Source organism: Grampus griseus, assembly GCF_964374135.1.
Source record: "Grampus griseus genome assembly, chromosome: 11".
NCBI lineage: Eukaryota > Metazoa > Chordata > Mammalia > Artiodactyla > Delphinidae > Grampus > Grampus griseus.
In genome coordinates, this window is record NC_139005.1 from 15,169,815 (window position 1) to 15,182,602 (window position 12,788).

The 12,788-nt window shown below is 36.9% G+C and overlaps 1 protein-coding gene across 1 annotated transcript in view; it reads left to right on the plus strand.

The window, feature by feature from the left end:
* AEBP2 (AE binding protein 2) overlaps positions 1-12,788 on the plus strand; it is a 57,356-nt gene that overhangs the window by 11,517 nt on the left and 33,051 nt on the right. The window contains exon 2 of the mRNA XM_082665598.1: positions 9,274-9,481. Coding sequence (XP_082521724.1) covers positions 9,274-9,481 — 208 coding nt within the window. The remainder of the gene's footprint in view (positions 1-9,273; positions 9,482-12,788) is intronic.

Below are 12,788 nucleotides of genomic sequence, written 5' to 3' on the forward strand. Positions count from 1 at the left end.
TTCCATGAACTATATTTCATCATTGTTGCATAAAGTCCCTTTTGGCCAATTTGGTGAATACTGCTGGGTCTTGGGGAAAAATCTTTTGTCTTTATTCAGAGAAATAATTGTAGGGATAGAGAGTAGTCTTTTTCTTGATTAGAAAAATCCATTTAGCTTTTTAAATTACAGTGATAATAGCTTATAATTACAGTAACAATAGTAATAATAATATCTTGGTGTTGGCTAATGATTTTTACTGTGCCTCCAATTAATTTTAATGATTATCTCAGTGTGACAAAGCCATATATTTTACTTGCCTTAAAAAGCCTCCTTAAATTTGTCACTGAAAACTATATGAGCATTTACTGTGTGCAAGGCACTAGCTGGGTTTAGGAGTTTACTCTGAGTAAGAGGTTTATAGGTGACTCACAGTACAGATCAACCAGATCATAAAGAAGCAGAATTCCTTCCACCTTAGGTGGGTAGGAAAGACCTTAGGCAAGTTTGACCTGAGCATATATATAGCACATACAATAAACTGGGCACTTATCTTTCCTTTTTTTTCCCCTAATTGTTTCTGAGTTTAAAGCTCTGAAAGCCTATAGCACCACAGCAGTTTGAAAGACCAAACCAGGCAGCCTTACAGAAATCAGATGTGGTCTAAATTCCTTAATCCCAGTTAAGACCAATCTCATAACTTACTCTTTGTTTTTGATAAATAAAAACTAAAGTGTCCCCTCATTGTTCCTGGAGTATTCTGGAGCTAGATTTTACACTGACATTGTTTGTCTCATAATCTGGTTCAGTGGCCTAAGTTCTAAATTTGGAACAAGTTCTACCTGAGAATAGTGTTGCTTTGTATGACTGACCTTGAATTAATTTTTTTCATGGAGCTAATTGACTTGTAGAAATCAAATTTAATAGTTTATCTTGTAAAACCATCCGACTCATCTGTTCAAATGAGTCACATTACACGTAATGCTAAATATCTTTTGTGTGTGTGTGTGTGTGTGTGTGCTGTAGATGTACAAAAGCAAAGGAACACCTTCTTGTGTGTGCACACCAGATGAAACCGTCACGTTATCTTGATATGTAATATAGGCAGCATTTCAGTATTTCTTAAATCAGTAATTTACTCATTTTTCTATTGTATAAATGTGGCAAATAGATTGTTTGGCATTAATGTTTTGTACTTGTGTGACTGGGCAAGTCACATAATTTTTGTGTTTTTGTCCCTTTTATCTGCTCAGTCTCTTTTATCTGTAAGATGAGGCTACTAATACTTGAGTATTAGTAAATAATGAGTAATTACCTCATTTGGTTGCTGTAAGCGTTACATGAGTTAATTCACATCAGGCATTGTTCCGGTTATTATGACTGCGTGGCAATCGACTCCCAACATTTAGTAGTTTAAAACATTATTTTGCTTACAAATCTACAGTCCGAGCAGGGCTTGGCAGCTTGGAGCAGTGTAAAGTCTGGGGACTGCAGTCACCAGAAAGCTCGCTTGCTCACGAAGCTGTCACGTGTGTGGTGCCTGAGCTGAGAAGACTCAAACAGCTGGGAGCTAGAACAGCTGGGGCTCCTGGCATCTCTCTCTAGCTCTGTGTACTTTCTTCACAGGATCTTTTTAGCACAGTGGCTTCAGGGGAGCCAGATTTCTTTATAGGGTAAGTAAGTAGTTCAGGGCTCCCAAGCTGTATGTCCCAGGAGAGACAGGCCGAGCTGTATTGCCTTTGATGACCTAGCTGTGGAAGTTCTGGCAGTGTCACTTCTGCAAGAGTTTTAGGACTGCTCAGATTCAAGGGGAGGTAGTATAGATCCCTCACTTCTTGATGCCAAGCTGTAAGAAGAGGATGTGGGAAGCTGTGTGTATGGGGGTGGCTGTCTTTGGAAAATACAGTCTGACACAAGCGCAAAGAACAATGCAGGGCATATAGCAAACAGTACTTGTTAGCTGTTGTGATAAAGAATGGGAAGTCAGATTTAAAAACAGCACCTTACTTTTGTGATACAAATTTTGATATAGTAAGTTACATAATCCCTTTTTTCCTTAAGATAAAGTCATAAGATGTAACAGGCAGGCAGTTCATAGTTTTCTTGAAGTATCTGTTTCTTCTTTTAACGGATTCAGTTTTAGCCTTTAATTCCTTTGTCAATGCCTAGAATAAGGAGCAGGGCACAAAACCATGGTCTCTTCCAACAAAAGGAGGCGAGGCCTGGTACGGATAATTGAAATAGAGAGTTCACTCAAAGTTGTATCATATCAGGCATACAACTTCAGATTTCTCAGAAATAGAGGATTGCCACTGGTTGACCAGCAGCTGGCACAATTTGACATCAATAAGGGCTTAACATCTCCACAAAATGCCTTAGTCTGCCTATGATAGAATATGGTCTTTGTTTTAATTAATTGAATTAATTAGATTCAGTTTTTTGAATTAAAAAATATAGGATTGTCTTACATGTTTTGTACTGTTCTGGATTTTAATAAATTTGATTACAGGTATGGGAGAGACACAGAGTAATCTTTCTAGTATTGAGTGGCAGTTTTATTATAGATGAAAGGAACATCACCTTTTAACCAAATAATAGCTTACCTTGTTACATAATTAGATAAGGAAACCCGTGTGTGTGGTTATGTTTACCTACAATTTGATAAGTATTTTGAAAACTATATAGTATACTTGTATCTATCCAAAGTTTATTACCAGTTACAAAATAAAGCTAAGTTTATAACGCTTGACCCTGTTAAGTGTTCCTTACTTAGACCAGTAGAATTTTTGTCTCCCTGTACCTCGTTGCACTTTCTTCAGTCCATATGGGGAACCATGTTCCATTCTTAAAAAGTTAGAATGAGAGAATGTTTATTTTATAATAATTCAGATACAGTCTATGAACTGAAGGCTTCCTAAAGATTATGTGTTTTTCACTGATAGAACAAAAATAAAACAGCCTTGGGGAATTCCCTGGCGGTCCCGTGGTTAGAGTTCCTTGCTTCCATTGCAGGGGGCACGGGTTCCATCCCTGGTTGGGGAACTAAGATCCTGCATGCCGCGTGGTGCAGCCAAAACAAAACAAAACAGAAACAGCCTCGATCCTTTAGAGATTAAGGGGGTTCTTTTGTGGAACTTCAATCAGTAACTTCCAGATCCTGAAGAGAGTTTCTAGATGCCTCGATCATTCTGTTTTCCTACTACATTTTTAAAGCTTATGGCACTTAATCTGTACATAATAGAGCTCAGTGGTTTCTAACCTTTTAATATAAAATTAGTAGTTTGACAATTTCGAGGTCTGTTGTTATGAATTTTTATGTGGAACCCCAATGCATAAGATATATTAAAATGATATTTTATGAGTATTTTTTTGTAAGTTCAGAAAGTTAACAATTTATCAGGTCAATCAGAATAGGAAGTTTTTTTGAGATGAACTTAAATTTCATGTGAGGTTTGTGGATGATACAAGTTTATGTCAGTATTAGCATCCAGTTTTTTTCTTACTCTATTTTGGCTGCTTAATCTTGAAGATGTGACTTGTGGACATGGGCAGCTTGTCTGTAGTCTCCATATACACTTTAATTCTCCTGGCCAAGAGCTATGAAAGGGGATTACCAGTATGGAAACCGTGTTTGGAATACGCCATTACTTAATGGTTGGTCTTAATTGTCTTTACTTCATATCACAAATGCAACAGTGACCAGAATCTTTTTTTTTTTTTAATACAGCAGGTTCTTATTAGTTATCTATTTTATAAATATTAGTGTATGTATATATGTCAGTCCCGAAGTGACTAGAATCTTAAAGTCAAGCAATAAAACTCTTAATATCGTTTCATGTCAGCTGTTTGATTTGTTACCAGCTACTGGGCTAGTCCCCTAGCAGAAGAGAGCATTCAGCAAGTAACTGTGAGTCTTTTTGGAAGGCATTTAATTGGATAAAGCATAAGATATGGGATTTGCAGACCTAATTTTTATATGAATGGACAAGTGGAGGCCTAAGTTAGGGCTGGAGAAGCACCAGTGCAGAGCTGCAGCTTTGCTAATTAATGACATATTTATCGGAAATTCTGAAATTCTTATATTTTAGTTTTTTGATGATAAGAGTAAATTATATTTGATTTCACATTATACGTTGTATCCCCTTCAGGTACCTGTCCTCAATCCTCCTTTAAAGTTACACATTCAGTAGCCTAGAAAGAGGGACTCAAAGTTACCAAGGAAAATTCATACTCCAAATGAGTTTCCTCACAGATAACTGAAAAGTAGATTGCAGATAAGCCTGCCCCTACCCGTTTCACCTCAAACTGAATTTCAAATTCAGCAGTTAACCTTAGAATAAAATAAAAATATTCCAGGTCAGAAACATACTCTTTCCAGTCTATTTCAGAGAGACCTTTAAGCCTTGCTTTAAATATAGTCTAGATCAGTGGTTCTCAAACATTTTGCTTGTAAGGACACCTTTGCTTTCTTAAGTATTGAGGAATACGAACTATATCTCAGTAAAGCTGTTAAAAAAGTTACTGAAGGGCTTCCCTGGTGGCGCAGTGGATAAGAATCCGCCTGCCAATGCAGGGGACACGGGTTCAAGCCCTGGTCCGGGAAGATCCCACATGCCGCAGAGCAACTAAGCCTGTACGCCACAACTGCTGAAGCCCGCACGCCTAGAACCCGTGCTCCACAACAAGAGAAGCCACCGCAATGAGAAGACCGTGCACTGCAACGAAGAGCAGCCCCCGCTCACTGCAACTAGAGAAAGCCCACGCGCAGCAACGAAGACCCAACGCAGCCAAAAGTAAAATAAATAAATTTATTTTAAAAAAAAGTTACTGAAGAAACCATAGAGCTTGTTTATGGACGTTACATTTATCACTGTTACAGGATCAAAATTCAAAACTGAGAACATTAAAAACATTTAATCTAAAAATAAACCAATTATATGTAACAGGAGGTTTGGTTTTCGTTTTTTTTTTGGCTGCGTTGTGTCTTCGTTGCTGTGTGCCGGCTTTCTAGTTGCGGTGAGCGCGGACTACTCTTCGTTGTGATGCGCAGGCTTCAGTAGTTATGGTGTGCGGGCTCAGCAGTTGTGGCTCGCGAGCTTTAGAATTCAGGCTCAGTAGTTGTGGAGCATGGGCTTAGTTGCTCCATGGCATGTGGGATCTTCCAGGACCAGGGATCGAACCCACGTCCCCTGCATTGGCAGGCGGATTCTTAACCACTGTGCCACCAGGGAAGTCCCAGGAAGTTTTTTTAAATGCAAAATAACTTTTTCAGTTAAAAAAAAAATAGAAGAGTGACATTGTTTTATATTTAATGTTTGGCTTAACAACTAGTTTCTCATACCTGCTTCTGCATTCAGCCTGGTGCAATGAATTGAGTTGGTTGAGCCATATGAAGAAAATCTGGCCTCGTGCAGATATTTAGTTGGAAAAGGAAGGAGTATTTTAATATACTTTTTAAGATAATTGTGTGGCTATTTGATAATATACCAAAACTTGACAAGTGATAGTTTTTTTAAGATTATTTGCAGTGTGGAATCTGAAGCCATGTCAGCAAACTTTTTTACTGCTACATCAAGACCGTGGTCTCTTCCTTCTCTATCATAAGATAGCATCCATGTTTTGCTTCCTCTGCTCCTGTATCTTGTCATTTAGCAAGCTGATCTTGTCAGTGTTGATAGCCCTATTGACAGTGGTCACATCCACCAAACATATGTTTTGCTTGGAAGTAATTTGAGTTATCAGAAAAGGGCTATTCTTGTATGTATGTGTGAACTGGCCCTTGAATTCTCAAGGGAAACCATTTTCATAAAATCCATGTAGTTACTCTAGACGTTAGGGTTTGCTCTGCCAGATAGTTTCTTAACAAGGCCCATGGAAAAGAGGAAAAAGGGAACGTTGTTATGTTAAAAATGTCTTACATCCTTCCCTAAATATTGCGTAGGAATCTCTAACAATGTGTGTGTGGTTTTCTGTTTTTTTTAAACTTACGGGTTTTCTGTCATCGTGTGTGTGTGTGTGTGTGTGTGTGTATGTGTACGTGTACATGCACACACGTGGTTGCTTTAGCTTACTATTCTACAATATGAGACAATTCCTTAGATAGTCTGGTCAGTTTCAGTTGGGTAATAATAATGAAAGAGATCTTTTAGAGTCGTGCTAATTAAAATGTTGTAGCAGCAGCATCAACAAGTAGGCTCTTGCTAAAAATACAGTATGTCAAGTCTTACCCCCAAACCACCGGATCAGAATCTGCGATTAATAAGATCACAGATGTTCATACACATATTAGTTTGAACAGCACTGCTTTAAATTATTGAAACTATCTGAATAGAGTGAGTGCTTTTTCTGGCTTAGGTTTTCTTAAAAATACCAGGCTGCTTTTGTTCACATTTTACAGAATCAGTAAGTTCATTGGGAAGGAGAACTAACTGAATGAACAATCTTAATATATGCTTGAACCTAGACACAAGGTCAGGTGGAATGTCACCTTTTAGTGCTGAGCATCTTGTTATCCTACTATTATAGGAAGAAGGACTTTCTATGAAATCTTTATCTATCTCAGGGCCCTGTCAAAAATCAGAAATTGCTTGTAACTCGTCTCCTGTGCTCTCCTGCATCAGGACTGTTGCCTTTATCAGTCTTAAGACTGGATAGAACCACTGATTCCGGCATGGATCTGGGGCCAAAAGGTAGCCTGGAGGTTTAGGATTAGGCACTTTCTAGAAGTTGGAGGAGTCAAGAAGGGATCATAAGGCAGGACTCCAGTTTGCCCTGCTGGGCTCTGGGAGGCTCTGTGGGGATGCTGCCCAATTGTGAAGTGTCTCTTGCGTCTTCCAGGGTAGGGTACCTGCCCTTTATCTCCTCTGCCATTGCATTTGCAGCTTGTTGCCAATGGTGGACAAAGTTCATGTCCTTTAACACCTGCATTATGTTCTCCTTTTATGAGGATCCATATCCACATGAAGTACTATTTTTCAAGTGAATAATACTGCATGTAGACAGTATTGCACTTAAAATTGTTAATATTTTGTTTGCCTTTGGAGTTAATTAGTATGGTTTACGAAAGTATGAACTTTACAGTTGAAGTGTTCTAGAATATATGAAGCAAGTGATAAGGAAAATAGGTAACCATTTGGCAGATAAAGGCCTCATGAGACTTGAAATTTCTAGTGCTCAAGTAAAAACTTGTGTTTCAGTATATACCGTACTTACAGTTTATTCCTGCAAAAACAAATAGTATATAAGTAGATTTTCAGGTATTCAAGAATTGATTCACATTGGAGAGTTTTCTTGAGATTACAGAGTTTTAGAATGAAGTTTTAAAGTTGCAATTTAGAATCTATGTATTGACTGGTAGATAGTTAGCCAGATGGACTTAAATATGTGAATATCCTTCAAAGGGAAATCTGAGACATTTTTCACATCTGAAACATCCTACAAAAACATTTTCGTTATCTTTGTAAAATGGGTGCATTTGATGTTAGACACAAGTCATTATTAAGCTTATTTAAAAAGTTCAGTTTAATTCTTGGGTGTGAACAAATAAGGTTGTAGTGGTTACAGGTGAATGTTCTTGTTTTTAGAAGACATGTGCTGAAATAATTGTGGTTGAAGTATTATGTTTGCAACCTGCAGATGATTGAGAAAAACAAATTATAGCAATATAGCAAACAGGACAGGGACTTTCCTGGTGGTCCGGTGGTTAACACTCTGCACTTCCAATGCAGCGGGTGAGGGTTCGATCCCTGGTTGGGGAGCTAAGATCCCGCATGCCACGCAGCATGGCCAAAAAAACCCCAAAAACGAGAAAACAAAAAACAGCACAAAGTGTTAATTGTTGAGTTCAGATTTAATTATTTTTATTAAGATATAGTTGATGGTACAATATTATATACATTTTCAGGTGTACAGCATAGTGATTCACAACTTTTAAAGGTTATATTCCATTTACTAGTTATTATAAAATATTGGCAATATTTCCTGTGTTGTACAATATATCCTTGTTTATCCTAGCTTATTTATGTTATGTATAGTAGTTGGCACCTCGTAATCCCCTGCCCCTGTCTCGCTCCTCTCCACCTCCTGCCTCTCTACTGGTAACCACTAGCTTGTTGTCTGTATCTGAGTTCAGGTTTAGATATATTTTTCTGTGTTTTTGAAATTTTCTATAATAAAAGCTTGGGGGTAGGGGGGAAGCATACCCCTTAAAAGTTAGTATCAGTTTTATAATTTACTGGTACTTAAATTACAAGCAGTTATATAGCTTTTAACGGATTTAGTCTGAAGCATTCTTACTGTTGGTCCTTCTGTGATTGATGCCATGTCCGTGTAATTTCTCTATGGAGAAGATATTGAAAAAAGAATTAGAAAATGAATTGCTTTTAAGATGAAGGCAAAGTATTACATTTTATTATGATGTGAAATTTTGAACATTCAAAATTACTCAATTTTATTTATTACTAATGTAATAATTTTTCAGTAAATAAAAGAATTACTAACATGTAATACTTTGTTTAGTAAATAAAAAGTTAAAGGGATTGATTGGCATTTTCAGTCTTTTTGGTGCAAAGGAGTTTAAAAAAAAAATGAGGGCCAGGAAAGTACTTCTTATTTAGACTTGGGTAAAATCAGAGAAACTTTTATTGCACTCAGATTTCTCTCTTCTGCCTGTTATTAAGAAGGGAAAATACAGCAAAATTTCCCAACTTCTTTGAGATGGAAAGAGGTAGGATGTGATAGCAGTTGTATTCTCAGATTAGTGAATAGAAGAAAAGATTTCAGATCAACAAGTGATTTGCAGAACTGTAAAGATAATCTTTTGATTCTGAATTATTTGCAGTTGGAATCTATTACTTTATCATGCCTCTTAGAACTGTGGAAGGGATGAAATGTGAAGGTGTGTGTGTGTGTGTGTGTGTGTGTGTGTGTGTGTGTGTGTGTGTGTGTGTGTGTGTGTGTGTGTGTGGTGTGGTTTGGTTTATTTTCTGTAGGGTATGGTGTTGGGGACTTCATGTCTGCCAAAAGTTGCTCAAATTATCCCGCATCTGGTTTTGAGGAACTAGCTTTTCATACCTTGATTTGCACTTTATTGCAAATAATATTTATTTGAAATTTAGTTTCAGAGAATAATTATTTGAAACTAAATAATTTTAAAGCAGTGTTGTTTTCTAATGGAAAATATGGTTAGTATGCTTTATGGGGCAGAATGTCAAGTGGTAATCTTAATTATTTATAAGATCATATTCATGTTAGTGAATTTCTAGGAATAACACAGCCTTTTTTCTTCTTTTGTAGCATAAGCAGTACTATAATGGATGTAGACAGCACAATTTCCAGTGGGCGTTCAACTCCAGCAATGATGAATGGACAAGGAAGCACTACTTCTTCAAGCAAAAATATTGCCTATAATTGTTGTTGGGACCAGTGCCAGGCTTCCTTCAACTCTAGTCCAGATCTGGCAGATCACATCCGTTCCATACATGTAGATGGTCAGCGAGGAGGGGTTGGTTTTGTCATTTCTTTTTTTCACTCCCTGTTTTCATTAGTTTTATTAATTTATAATTGCTAGTTAGGCTTTTTTTTTTTCAAAGTAATTTGGGATTGCTTTTACACAGGGTTTATTTTTTTCAAATGTTTTTTTTCCCCCTTTTATTTACTTCCCACATTTGATGGAATCAAATTAAATAGAACATATTATGTGTTGGATTTTAATTTGCTCTTAGGTATATTACTTTGAAGAAATTAGACTTTCTACAATACAGTGGGAGTATTGTAAATGAATACTATGTATTTCAAGCTTCTGATGTTTTGAGTTGAGGACATTTAGGAATTGGCACTCTTTGGGATTTCTGTTGTTAGAGTGGTCTTAAGTTATCCCTGATGCTGAAATTAACTAGAGAAGCTATTGGTATGAGGATTAGTATAAGCAGTCCTGTTAAATGGCAATCTGTACTCATTATTTGTGATAATTGATCATCTTTCCCAAGTCTTGTCAGAGCTGGCTTAGTATTGACCTGTATTCTTACAGGAATCCATTTAGTTGTGTCAGTTCATATACTTTTTATTGAATAGTAAATAAAGAGCTAAAGCAGATTAGGTGAGGCACAGTGTAATGGACCAAAATATTTATAAAATTGATAATATTATAATTTTTTTCAACTTCATCTAGGTTTATGTCTTGGTTAACCATACTTAGTATGTTTTCCAGAAATTAATGTCACATTGTAAGTACAGATAATTTATTAGGCCACACATTGCCTGTCAGTGTGCCATCACTTTTGAGATATACTGATACTAAAATGGTTAAAATCTTCTTGGTTTAAATAAGTGGGTAACTGTTTCCATGGTATTGATATTTAGATTGTATTACTGATCTTTTTTTTTTAAACACGCAACCGTAACAGGCACTCCTCAGGTTTTTACCAATGGTGTTGCATTTGAAATTTCTTTTAAGAGATATTTGCTGTTATCACAATATGTTATAATGTTTCAGCAATCTTTTAGTTACTTGATAAGTAAACATTTGTCATATTATTAGATTTAATGTATATGGGGTCTGGGTAGACAACAAAGCGTGTATTAATGAACTGTGCCCATCATATGGTATTTTCACTGCGTAACCTACCCAGCTCAGTGGTTAAGCTCCGTTGGTAACAGTCTTTATTTCCCCCATATGTATATCTCAGATTTTTAGTGAAACTGTCTTAACCAAGTTGGTTTCTTGGTCATTACAGAGTTGCCTTTTGTGAGCCAGTGCTTGTTGTCACTGGGTATATATCACTAAGGTAGTCTTTTGAACCATGGCATGATGAACCATGGCATGATGAACCATGGCATGATGAACCATGGCATGATGAACCATGGCATGATGCTTTTTAGTCACTTGACTTCGCAACTGCATATAGGATCCCAAGCTATGTAGGCGACCTCTTAGGAGTATGGGAGAATTTCACATTTCTAAGTCTTGATCCTACAAGTTGAGTTGGCACACAGCCTTTAGGAGAATGTTTTCTGCCTTTTACAGATTTGAAGAAAAAATGGAGTTAACAGTCTGAATGTATCATGTAATCGCTGCACCTGCGCGTGTCTTACTGATATTACAGAGCTAGGCATGAAGTTGTGGTGTTTCTACAGTAACTATAAACTTGCTGAAATGGAAACTCCCTCCCCCATGTCATTTCTTGAATGCTTATTCATAAAATTACTTTATTACAAATAATAAGATTTTCTGGCTAATTTTAAGAGTAATGCTATTGACTTCAGAAAGATGTCCTGATCTTTGAAGGACATTAGTTGCTAAACTACAAACGTAAAGAATCAGCTTAATGAAGAAAATAGTTTCCATTTATTTCTACATATCAGTCTTTGATATCTAGACTTAAGCTTTCAGAATGAAAGTGTGAATGAGAATTTGAAAACTTGATACTGCTAGATAAGACAGGAAATCTTGATCTAGTTTGTGCTTTAAAATAGAATAGTTGTGTCTACGGCCGTACCACCCTGAACGCGCCCGATCTCATCTACAATAGAGTAGTCGTTGGTTGGAACATTTTTTTTTAAAACGACCTCTTGGAAGGGAAATTAAAAAGAAATCATTTTAATTGTTTTTAAATGTACAGTTCAGTGGCATTAAGTACATCACATTGTTGTGCAGTCATCACTACTGTCATTCTCTGGAACTTTTTCATTATCCCAAACTGAAATCTGTACCTATTAGACAATAACTCCCTAATCGTCTCTTCCGCTAACCCCTGGTAACCACTATTCTATTTTCTGTCTCTATAAAATTGACTATTCTAGATACCTCATGTATAGTGGAAAACAGCTGATTTTGATGACATTTTTAAAGAATTTTTATTTCTCTTCTTTCTACTCCAAGTGTTAAACTGTCATAATAGAACAGAAACAAATGAGTAAATTATTGGTAATTCTGCAGGATTTTATGTTTCTAATTACTGAAAGATGACAGTTTTTCTGGAGCAGTAAGTTAGTAAGATCTAAATACTATATTAATTCCTGTTCTTTTTCTCATCCCACTCTAATCTTTGCCCTGGGAAAAACAAAACTGTCATATAACAGCTTAGAAACTTCTTTACTTTCCAGTAAGCTGTTTGTGTTGCCATGTCATGTGGACTTTATATTTGAAGGATGAAATCAGGTGGAGTTTAGGTTTTCCTGACCCTTTCAAAGTGGGTGGATACTTAATTCTACATTAAAGGAACTTACCATTTAAACACCTTTTATGAATATACCTTTTTAAAAAAGAATCATGAGAGTACTTTCTTGTATTTAAAAAATAAAAACAGGGACTTCCCTGGTGGCGCAGTGGTTAAGAATCTGGCTGCCAGTGTAGGACACACAGGTTCGAGCCCCGGTCCGGGAAGATCCCACATCCCGGGGAGCAACTAAGCCTGTGTGCCACAACTACTGAGCCCATGTGCCTAGAGCCCGTACTCTGCAACAAGAGAAGCCACAGCAATGAGAAGCCTGCGCACCGCAACGAAGAGTAGCCCCTGCTCACCGCAATTAGAGAAAGCCCGCACGCAGCAATGAAGACCCAACGCAGCCAAACATAAATAAATAAATTTATAAAAAAAAAAATAAAAAGCAAGAAAAATTTAACCTTTTTTGTTAAGTAAAATAGAATTGTGTTCTTCGGCTCGTACTTCTGTGCATGACTGGATTTCAGGAACGAGGCTGAGCTGTTTTACTAATCAAATTTCAAACCCCTGTGTCCTCTTAATATACACGTAAGTCTTGGTAGGCAGGGAACTTAATCTTGTAGGATTTCAGTGGTTCCGTAAGATCCA